We start from the raw sequence: 10,637 nt of genomic DNA, 5'->3' as shown, positions 1-10,637 counted from the left end.
TGCGATGCAGGAAATCTTTATTGTGCCCCGAGGGGCAGGAGAGGCTCTCGGACAAACAGTGGGCAAGACCCAGAGAGGCTGGTCGCCCCGTGTTGGGGAAGGCAGAGGGATCTTCTCCAGAGCATTGCTTCTCGCTCCAGATGCCCCCTTGGTGCGGCATTCCAGATCCCAAGGACTTGGGCCATCAGCCCCCGCAGGGCCTTTCGGGTGTACCTCCTGCCCCGTCCAAGAGCTGGGAAGAGACAGGAGGGGAGGAGAGCAGAGGGCAGGGAAGGGCCGAGGGTGTGCGGCACTACCAGCTGCCCAGGCGTTGGCTGGGACACGTTCAGCACTCCTCAGTGCCTCGTGCCCGCCAGCTCAGCCCTGCGTGGGTGGTGGTGGTGGTGTTGGCGTTTGGGCTGGGGGCAGTGCGTGGGGCTGGACTGGGTCTAGCAGGGCCCACGGGTGTCCCACAGCTTCTTGCTGTAGCGGGGCAAGACGTAAGGGCTGCAGGCGGGAGGAGCGTAGGGTCTGCCAAAGGTGCAGAGGCCCCCCGAGCCCAGCGTGGCCCCGGCACCGTAGAGGCCCCCCAGCCCCAGGGAGCCCCCAAAGGCGGGTGCTCCCAAGGAGCCCACCACGGCTTGCTGGGGGAAGGAGCTGAGGATGGGGCCGGGGAAGGTGACGACGACGGGGGGCGGCTGGATGAAGGCCGTTGAGTCGGGGCACTGCCGGGCGCACAGCTCGTTGCAGCTGTCAGCGATGGGCTGGGGGACGGCGACGCTGGTTTTCGGTGGGCACAGGTCGTAGCAAGACATCTTTGTGCGGGATTGGACGGTGCTCTGCAAGAGGGCAGAGGTTGCAAGAGAGCAGCCGAGGGGAGCGCCCGAGGTGGAGGGGCTGGCGCCGGAGCAGGGGGAGAGGAGGAGAAGCGCTCGCAGACTTACCCTGTTCCCCGAGGAGAAGGCGACCAGAGCAGAGGATGGGAGAGCCTGGCAGAGGCAGAGCTTTTATACCGGCCCCGCCATTGCTCAGCACCACCTGGGCCAATCTGCAGAGGCGGCACTCCCTCCTGCTGATGACGACGGGGCTGTCCGGCTCCTGCCCCTCCCTGAGTCAGCATCCCCTCGCCAGACCCAGCACGTGCTGCTTCCGAGGCTTTCCTTCCCTTTCTGCCCTGTGGTCTAAACGACAGCAGGCATCTCCCTGCTGGGGGCTGCGCACGGCAGGCGAGGGACGTGCTTCTGCAGCTTCTCGCTGCCTGCCCTGGGAAGACACCTCTGCCCTGTGCCCGCAGCCAGGCTCTGCTGGGAGGAGAGCCGCCGCCGAGCGCCAGCCCAGCCAGGGGCTGCTGCAGCTGTGCATTCAGACGGGGCTCCCAGCTCCCCAGCACCCCGAGGGCAGCCTCTGCCCAGCACCGTCCCCTGGCACTGGGGCTCCCAGGACACCTGCGAGGGGTAGGCTGGCACGAGCCTTGTGGCGTGGGCCCAGGCGGGGATCTCTCCTTCTTGCATCAGGCACCTCGGGAAAGAGCACGAGGGGTCTTTCTCCCCCAGACTTGCAGAGGTCCACGGCCAACGCCTGCAGGCAGATGGAGGCCGGCTCCGTTGGGCTGGCGAATGATGCATCGTGCTGAGCAGGCAGTGCCCGAGAGGGGTGCCTTTGCTTTTTTGTTTCGTAACCTCACGTCTCTGTAGATAATAGCCACACGGCATACGTCACGCAGCCGCTGGCGTGCGGGAGGCCTTTGCAAGGCCAACTTGTTGCCCAGCGATGGGACCCTGGTCTTCCCCGTGGCTCTGCAAAGAGGGCATGGGGCCGCCCCGAGACCAAGCCCTGGGGGAAGAGCTATGGCACGCAGGGCACTTGCAGTCAGCCTTCGTCACGCTGCGTGCCCTCTTACACAGCGAGATAATGAAAAGACAGCGAGGCTAATTTGGTCCATTAGGTGGCAGCTGGCAAGTGTCCGAGCGGGTAATTGCAGGGGCTGATACAGCGGGTTGGGACTGGCGAGGAAACGGTGTCAGCAAAACAGCCCCGTGCCACGCGGGGAGGAGGCAGGGGCTCGGCCGCCACAGGCCACGTGCCCCCAGCGCAGCCAGCTCCTCCCGCGCTCATCGGCCCAGCATAAAAGCACTGCCCACGGTGAGCGATGGCATCCACTGCTCCTGCCTCGCTCTGCTCAGGAAAAGGGTAGGTGGGTGCCTGCGGGTCTCTGCCTCTTCTGGCAGGGGCCGGCATGGGGCCTCCCTGGCCGGGAGAGCTCTGCCGGCATCGGGCCTGCTGGCAGCAGGCTTGGATGGCCAGGGTGGGCTGAGCTGCAGCGGGAGGAGGAAGGAGCCCCAAGGCCAGGACACGCAGGGCCAGGCCCTGCACAGGCTCTCGGGGAGGGCTTATGTGGCCTCTGTGTGCAGAGAGAAGCGTGGCGAGGGGTGCAGAGAGCAGGGCACTGAGCGGGGCTGGCTGGGCAAAGGGCAAGCGGTGGGCAGTGCGGGCAAGGCGGTGGCTCTGGTCCCTCCAGCTCCAAGGCAGCCCTGGGCACAGGGCACTGCTCAGCTGGGGGATCTCGCCCTCGCTCATGACACCTGTCCTTGGGGCCACGTGTTTCAGGCTAAGCGCTCTCGCACAAAGATGTCTTGCTACGACCTGTGCCCACCGAAAACCAGCGTCGCCGTCCCCCAGCCCATCGCTGACAGCTGCAACGAGCTGTGCACCCGGCAGTGCCCTGACTCAACGGCCTTCATCCAGCCGCCCCCCGTCGTCGTCACCTTCCCCGGCCCCATCCTCAGCTCCTTCCCCCAGCAAGCCGTGGTGGGCTCCTTGGGAGCACCCGCCTTTGGGGGCTCCCTGGGGCTGGGGGCCTCTACGGTGCCGGGGCCACGCTGGGCTCGGGGGGCCTCTGCACCTTTGGCAGACCCTACGCTCCTCCCGCCTGCAGCCCTTACGTCTTGCCCCGCTACAGCAAGAAGCTGTGGGACACCTGTGGGCCCTGCTAAACCCAGCCCCAAAGCCCCCAGCGTCCCTGAGCCACCTCAGCCTCATGCCTCCTCTCCTTTCTCCCCTCCTTCCCCTCTCTCCATGCTGCCTCTCCTCCTTGCTCCTGCCCGTGCCCGCATGCGCGACTCCACCATCGTCCCACAGGCCGCTCGCTTGTCTCTGCAACGGCTGCTGCCTGGGAGAAGCCTGAAGGAACACCGCTCTTGAAGCCCGGGGGGACAGCCTGCCTGCCTCTGCCTTATGTGGCTTTCTCCACTGCAATAAAACAAGCCTGCATCCAATGCCTGCCTCGCCGCCTTGTCTTTCAAAGCCCAGCCTGGGCTGCAGGGTTCCCTTGCCCTGCACGTGTCCCCTGCCAGCCGGGCCAGGGCAGTCTCTTAGCCCCAGCAGAGCCAGGCTGAGCTGCCTTTGGGGAGACCCCACAGCCCCGGCAGCTCTGGCCACACATGGTCCTGGAGCTGAGCTCCAAGGGCCCTGCCTGAACACAGGCTGCTCCCCTGCCTGCAGGACATGCAGCCCGGGGGCGTTTACAGACTTCCAGCCTCCTTGCACATGAGCGCGCTGCTCCAGGGGCTGGAGGACAGCCAGGGGCAATGCCTGCCGTGGCTCCAGCCCCTTTGTGCCTCCATGGCTCTGCTTCAGGCCCTGGGGGAGAAAGCAAAGGGGAGATTCCCCGTCCTCTTCCTTATCCCCTCCCCTTCCCCTTCTCTTTCCTCTTCTTCTTTCCCTTTCCCTCCTTCTTCTCTCCCCCTTCTTAGTCTCCTTCCCCTTCCCTTTCCTCTTCTTCTCCCCCTCCCCCTCCCCCTTCCTCTTCCCTTCCCCCTGCTTCTTCCCCTTCTGCTTCCCATTCCCTTCCTCCTTCCCCTTCTACTTCCTCCTCCCCTTCCTCCTTCCCCTTCTACTTCCTCCTCCCCTTCCCTCTTCTCCTTCCTCTTCCCTTTCCCCTTCTCACCCCCAGCACAGGCCAACACGCTCGGTGCTCCTCCGTTCTCTGCCACAGGCACAAAATCACAGAAATCACAGCCTGATTACTGTGGCAGGAACCTTTGCAGGCCATCTTGTCATGCTGCCGCCTCAAGCAGGGTCACCCAGAGCCGGCTGCCCAGCACCATGCCCAGACGGCTTTTGCACGTCTCCAAGGACGGAGACTCCACAACCTCCCGCGGCAACCTGTGCCAGTGCTCGTCACCCTCACAGTGAAAAAAGTGTTTTGGGATGTTGAGGCGGAGCCTCCGGTGTTTCAGCTGGTGCCCATTGCCTCTTGTCCTGGCACTGGACACATCTGAAAAGAGCCTGGCTCCATCTTCTCAACGCCTTTTCCCTTCAGGCATGTGTGGACATTGATAGGACTCGATGAGCCTCCTTGGCACGAGGAGGAACAGTCCCATCTCTCTGAGGCGCTCCCCCAAAGGGCGATGCTCCCTGTCCCTTCAAGATCTTTGTGGTTCAACCCCAGCTGGCGAGTGAACACCACGGAGCAGCTCGCGCACTCCCCCCCGGTGGGTGGGATGGGGGAGAGAATCGGAGGGGTAAAAGTGAGAAAACTCCTGGGTTGAGATAAAGACACTCTAGGAAGTAGAGCAAGAGCCGCGCACGCAAGCCAAGCAAAATAAGGAATTCATTCGCTCCTTCCCATCGGCGGCAGCTGTTCAGCCATCTCCAGGAAAGCAGGGCTCCATCACGTGTAACGGTTGCTTGGGAAGACAAATGCCATCACTCCAAACGTGCCCCCCTTCCTTCTTCTTCCCCCAGCTTTCTATTGCTGGGCATGACATCATATGGTACGGAAAATCCCCTTGGTCTGCTGGGGTCAGCTGTGTCCCCTCCCAGCGGCTTGTGCACCCCCAGCCTACTCGTTGCCAGGGCAGTGTGAGAAGCAGAAACGGCCTTGACTCTGTGTAAGCACTGCTCAGCAACAACAAAAACATCCCAGTAGTATCAACACTCTTTTCAGCACAACGCCAACCCATAGCCCCGTACCAGCTACTCTGAAGAAAATTAACTCTGTCCCAGCCAAAACCGGCGCAATCATCTGCGTGGCCCTATGCTGGACTCTCTCCAGTAGCCCCACATCTCTCCTGTGCTGGGGAGCCCAGCACTGGACACAGCACCACAGGGCTGGCCTCGCCAGTGCTGAGTGGAGGGCAAAGATCCCCTCCCTCCACCTCCTCCGCATGCAGCCCAGGACACTGCTGGCCACCCTTGCCCCAAGGCACCTTGCCGGCTCACGCTCACCTTGGTGTCCCCCAGTGCCCCCCGGGCCTTTCCTGACAAGCTGCTCTCCAGCAATCGACAGCCATTTCCCAGGCGTGGGGTTTAACACTGGCTCTCATCCAGCCTCCTCTGTGCAGGTTCCTGCAGATGCTGCCGGGCTTCTGTGGAGCTGAGGGACCTGGCAGAACTGGTGCCGCTCCCGGGCTGAGAAGGCCAGGCAAAGGAGCACTGCCAGCGCCTGGCCTGCTCTCTGCCCTCTGCCCTTTCCCCAGCTCCTGCAAGCCCCGCCAAAAGGCTCTGTCTCCCCTGCCTGCTGCCTGCTCCCTCCCTCTCCCAACACCGCCCCACCTCACCTCGCCTGGGCATCTCAGCACCAGCATTTACCCTCCCACAGCTGCTGGGCACCCGCCCCCAGGGTCTTCCTGACTTGGGACACAGAGGGAGGGAGACAGGAGTGCGATGCAGGAAATCTTTATTGTGCCCCGAGGGGCAGGAGAGGCTCTCGGACAAACAGTGGGCAAGACCCAGAGAGGCTGGTCGCCCCGTGTTGGGGAAGGCAGAGGGATCTTCTCCAGAGCATTGCTTCTCGCTCCAGATGCCCCCTTGGTGCGGCATTCCAGATCCCAAGGACTTGGGCCATCAGCCCCCGCAGGGCCTTTCGGGTGTACCTCCTGCCCCGTCCAAGAGCTGGGAAGAGACAGGAGGGGAGGAGAGCAGAGGGCAGGGAAGGGCCGAGGGTGTGCGGCACTACCAGCTGCCCAGGCGTTGGCTGGGACACGTTCAGCACTCCTCAGTGCCTCGTGCCCGCCAGCTCAGCCCTGCGTGGGTGGTGGTGGTGGTGTTGGCGTTTGGGCTGGGGGCAGTGCGTGGGGCTGGACTGGGTCTAGCAGGGCCCACGGGTGTCCCACAGCTTCTTGCTGTAGCGGGGCAAGACGTAAGGGCTGCAGGCGGGAGGAGCGTAGGGTCTGCCAAAGGTGCAGAGGCCCCCCGAGCCCAGCGTGGCCCCGGCACCGTAGAGGCCCCCCAGCCCCAGGGAGCCCCCAAAGGCGGGTGCTCCCAAGGAGCCCACCACGGCTTGCTGGGGGAAGGAGCTGAGGATGGGGCCGGGGAAGGTGACGACGACGGGGGGCGGCTGGATGAAGGCCGTTGAGTCGGGGCACTGCCGGGCGCACAGCTCGTTGCAGCTGTCAGCGATGGGCTGGGGGACGGCGACGCTGGTTTTCGGTGGGCACAGGTCGTAGCAAGACATCTTTGTGCGGGATTGGACGGTGCTCTGCAAGAGGGCAGAGGTTGCAAGAGAGCAGCCGAGGGGAGCGCCCGAGGTGGAGGGGCTGGCGCCGGAGCAGGGGGAGAGGAGGAGAAGCGCTCGCAGACTTACCCTGTTCCCCGAGGAGAAGGCGACCAGAGCAGAGGATGGGAGAGCCTGGCAGAGGCAGAGCTTTTATACCGGCCCCGCCATTGCTCAGCACCACCTGGGCCAATCTGCAGAGGCGGCACTCCCTCCTGCTGATGACGACGGGGCTGTCCGGCTCCTGCCCCTCCCTGAGTCAGCATCCCCTCGCCAGACCCAGCACGTGCTGCTTCCGAGGCTTTCCTTCCCTTTCTGCCCTGTGGTCTAAACGACAGCAGGCATCTCCCTGCTGGGGGCTGCGCACGGCAGGCGAGGGACGTGCTTCTGCAGCTTCTCGCTGCCTGCCCTGGGAAGACACCTCTGCCCTGTGCCCGCAGCCAGGCTCTGCTGGGAGGAGAGCCGCCACCGAGCGCCAGCCCAGCCAGGGGCTGCTGCAGCTGTGCATTCAGACGGGGCTCCCAGCTCCCCAGCACCCCGAGGGCAGCCTCTGCCCAGCACCGTCCCCTGGCACTGGGGCTCCCAGGACACCTGCGAGGGGTAGGCTGGCACGAGCCTTGTGGCGTGGGCCCAGGCGGGGATCTCTCCTTCTTGCATCAGGCACCTCGGGAAAGAGCACGAGGGGTCTTTCTCCCCCAGACTTGCAGAGGTCCACGGCCAACGCCTGCAGGCAGATGGAGGCCGGCTCCGTTGGGCTGGCGAATGATGCATCGTGCTGAGCAGGCAGTGCCCGAGAGGGGTGCCTTTGCTTTTTTGTTTCGTAACCTCACGTCTCTGTAGATAATAGCCACACGGCATACGTCACGCAGCCACTGGCGTGCGGGAGGCCTTTGCAAGGCCAACTTGTTGCCCAGCGATGGGACCCTGGTCTTCCCCGTGGCTCTGCAAAGAGGGCATGGGGCCGCCCCGAGACCAAGCCCTTGGGGAAGAGCTATGGCACGCAGGGCACTTGCAGTCAGCCTTCGTCACGCTGCGTGCCCTCTTACACAGCGAGATAATGAAAAGACAGCGAGGCTAATTTGGTCCATTAGGTGGCAGCTGGCAAGTGTCCGAGCGGGTAATTGCAGGGGCTGATACAGCGGGTTGGGACTGGCGAGGAAACGGTGTCAGCAAAACAGCCCCGTGCCACGCGGGGAGGAGGCAGGGGCTCGGCCGCCACAGGCCACGTGCCCCCAGCGCAGCCAGCTCCTCCCCGCGCTCATCGGCCCAGCATAAAAGCACTGCCCACGGTGAGCGATGGCATCCACTGCTCCTGCCTCGCTCTGCTCAGGAAAAGGGTAGGTGGGTGCCTGCGGGTCTCTGCCTCTTCTGGCAGGGGCCGGCATGGGGCCTCCCTGGCCGGGAGAGCTCTGCCGGCATCGGGCCTGCTGGCAGCAGGCTTGGATGGCCAGGGTGGGCTGAGCTGCAGCGGGAGGAGGAAGGAGCCCCAAGGCCAGGACACGCAGGGCCAGGCCCTGCACAGGCTCTCGGGGAGGGCTTATGTGGCCTCTGTGTGCAGAGAGAAGCGTGGCGAGGGGTGCAGAGAGCAGGGCACTGAGCGGGGCTGGCTGGGCAAAGGGCAAGCGGTGGGCAGTGCGGGCAAGGCGGTGGCTCTGGTCCCTCCAGCTCCAAGGCAGCCCTGGGCACAGGGCACTGCTCAGCTGGGGGATCTCGCCCTCGCTCATGACACCTGTCCTTGGGGCCACGTGTTTCAGGCTCAGCGCTCTCGCACAAAGATGTCTTGCTACGACCTGTGCCCACCGAAAACCAGCGTCGCCGTCCCCCAGCCCATCGCTGACAGCTGCAACGAGCTGTGCGCCCGGCAGTGCCCCGACTCAACGGCCTTCATCCAGCCGCCCCCCGTCGTCGTCACCTTCCCCGGCCCCATCCTCAGCTCCTTCCCCCAGCAAGCCGTGGTGGGCTCCTCGGGAGCACCCGCCTTTGGGGGCTCCCTGGGGCTGGGGGGCCTCTACGGTGCCGGGGCCACGCTGGGCTCGGGGGGCCTCTGCACCTTTGGCAGACCCTACGCTCCTCCTGCCTGCAGCCCTTACGTCTTGCCCCGCTACAGCAAGAAGCTGTGGGACACCTGTGGGCCCTGCTAGACCCAGTCCAGCCCCACGCACTGCCCCCAGCCCAAACGCCAACACCACCCGCACAGTGCTGAGCTGGTGGGGTACTGAGGGGTGATGAGCATTCCCAGCCCCAGCCAACGCCTGGGCAGCTGGTAGTGCCGCACACCCTCGGCCCTTCCCTGCCCTCTGCTCTTCTCCCCTCCCATCTCTTCCCAGCTCTTGGACGGGGCAGGAGGTACACCCGAAAGGCCCTGCGGGGGCTGATGGCCCAAGTTCTTGGGATCTGGAATGGTGCACCAAAGGGGTATCCAGAGCGAGAGCAATGCTCTGGAGAATATCCCTCTGCCTTCCCCAACACGGGGCGACCAGCCTCTCTGGGTCTTGCCCACTGTTTGTCCGAGAGCCTCTCCTGCCCCTCGGGGCACAATAAAGATTTCCTGCATCGAACTCCTGTCTCCCTCTCTCCTTGTCCGATGTTCGGTGCCCGGCATCTGTGGCAGGGCAAATGTTGGTCTCTCCATATGTCACCAGTCTGTATCATACCTCTTGTCATACCTAGGAGAGAAGAGGCGATTCATGGTTTCTCATTCTCCAGCTCCAGATTAGTGGTGCTCAGCTCAGGGAAAATGTTCTTTTCCCTTTTTAGGGAGAGGAATGATTCAATTTCAGAAGTGTAGCAATGACTTGGGAGCTGGTGGTTGGACTAGACGTGCCTCTTCAAGAAATGTGTGCATACTTATGTATAACTATGCATACAGATATATATTTGGGCCATAACATACATATATTAGAGGGTGCTGGTTTAGCTTCTGTTCATGGTCTTCTAGAGGAAGGCATGATGCTGCCCTCTCACTCTCCAAAACTTTTTACTTCTACAAAACTGCTACTGTATCACATTCAGGGAATTTGTAACTCCCTTGGGGTCAAAATGAAACACAGATCATCTTTTTCTCAGTTTTACTCAAGATGACCCATCCCACAACATTATTTTACCCCTTAGTGTGGTACGCGTGCGATTAATTAACTTAAGATTAGCACCTTTCAAATTTCTTGGATTCACCCTGTCTTTTGGAGTAGTCGTGACATGTTGGCAGTAAAAGGGAAATTGGGTGTGCTCTTCCCCTTGTTTTTACAGGTTCTGCTTATATTAGCAGGACTCTCTGGTTTTCTGTATTTACAATGGATTCACTCAAGAGCATGCAATCTCCCTATACCTTACCATCACCTATTTGGGGCTACTCAGAGCATTTTTCCTCTTCTGTCAATTCTTTCTGATTATAGCCTATGTTACACCAGATCTTTTCTCCGTAGTCAGCAGATGCATGGCTTTGCACTGTATTACTGAAGATCATACCGTTAGTGTTACTCCCATCAGTTAAACCATCTAGTTTTTCCAGTCTTAAAGTCTGATTCCCTCCTGTTTAATGCCGCTCAGCTTTATGTTATCAGCACATAAAAGAGAGTGCTCCCAAATTATGTGCCAATGCCATTAATGCAAAGAAATAATTAGAGGTTTTCTGAGACTGATCCTTGAGTAACCAATGTAGTAAACTCCCTCCATCCCTATAACTCTCATATAATATTAGACACTGACAGAAAGGGTATCTTTATGTACTGTTTTGTAATCAGACATGAGCTCACCCGGAACAGGCATCCAGCCCAAATAGAAGCTACGTAATCATGTTAGCCGCGTACTAATAGCTCTTACCAATTTTGTTATCTTGGGCTAGGCACTTGCTGTCTGACACAATACACATCTAACTGGGTGCCGGCTGGTACCTGCCTGACACTGTCTCATTGAGAGAATCAGTGGAAAAGTTGGCAGTCAGAGCTCAGGTGTTCAGCTGTGATCATGTATGATTTACACTGAAGTACCTCTCAGAGGCTGTGAGTGAGAGCAAGGATCCTGGTGTTGAGCAGAAGAGAAACAGAGAGGACACCAGGCATCCATGCTTTGTAAAGCTGTCCCAGGAACTGCCCTGGGCTGAACTAGCTGGGAGGAAATAGGGCTTTGCTCAGCACAAGAGAGGTACCTGAGCCAAGGAGATGCA

The 10,637-nt window shown here is 61.3% G+C and overlaps 3 protein-coding genes across 3 annotated transcripts; 1 reads left to right on the top strand and 2 right to left on the bottom strand.

Moving 5' to 3' along the window:
* Positions 1-942, bottom strand: LOC143171224 (feather keratin 4-like). Its single transcript, XM_076360045.1, has 2 exons — positions 924-942; positions 1-818 (listed from the first exon to the last, which is right to left on the bottom strand). Exon 2 carries the CDS (start codon positions 792-794, stop codon positions 429-431), a length of 366 nt encoding a protein of 121 aa, XP_076216160.1. The 5' UTR covers positions 795-818; positions 924-942; the 3' UTR covers positions 1-428.
* A 4,700-nt stretch (positions 943-5,642) lies between these two features.
* On the bottom strand, positions 5,643-6,584 carry LOC143171144 (feather keratin 4-like). The gene is made up of 2 exons (XM_076359920.1): positions 6,566-6,584; positions 5,643-6,460 (listed from the first exon to the last, which is right to left on the bottom strand). Exon 2 carries the CDS (start codon positions 6,434-6,436, stop codon positions 6,071-6,073), a length of 366 nt encoding a protein of 121 aa, XP_076216035.1. The 5' UTR covers positions 6,437-6,460; positions 6,566-6,584; the 3' UTR covers positions 5,643-6,070.
* Positions 6,585-8,234: 1,650 nt separating this feature from the next.
* On the top strand, positions 8,235-9,025 carry LOC143171194 (feather keratin 4-like). The gene has a single exon (XM_076359995.1). The coding sequence runs from the start codon at positions 8,251-8,253 to the stop codon at positions 8,614-8,616; it is 366 nt and encodes a 121-aa protein (XP_076216110.1). The 5' UTR covers positions 8,235-8,250; the 3' UTR covers positions 8,617-9,025.
* Positions 9,026-10,637: the final 1,612 nt, after the last annotated feature.

This window comes from Aptenodytes patagonicus, chromosome 26 (assembly GCF_965638725.1).
Source record: "Aptenodytes patagonicus chromosome 26, bAptPat1.pri.cur, whole genome shotgun sequence".
Classification (NCBI taxonomy): Eukaryota; Metazoa; Chordata; class Aves; order Sphenisciformes; family Spheniscidae; genus Aptenodytes; species Aptenodytes patagonicus.
The sequence above is the reverse complement of the archived record's forward strand: the minus strand, read 5'-3'. Positions and strand labels throughout refer to the sequence as shown.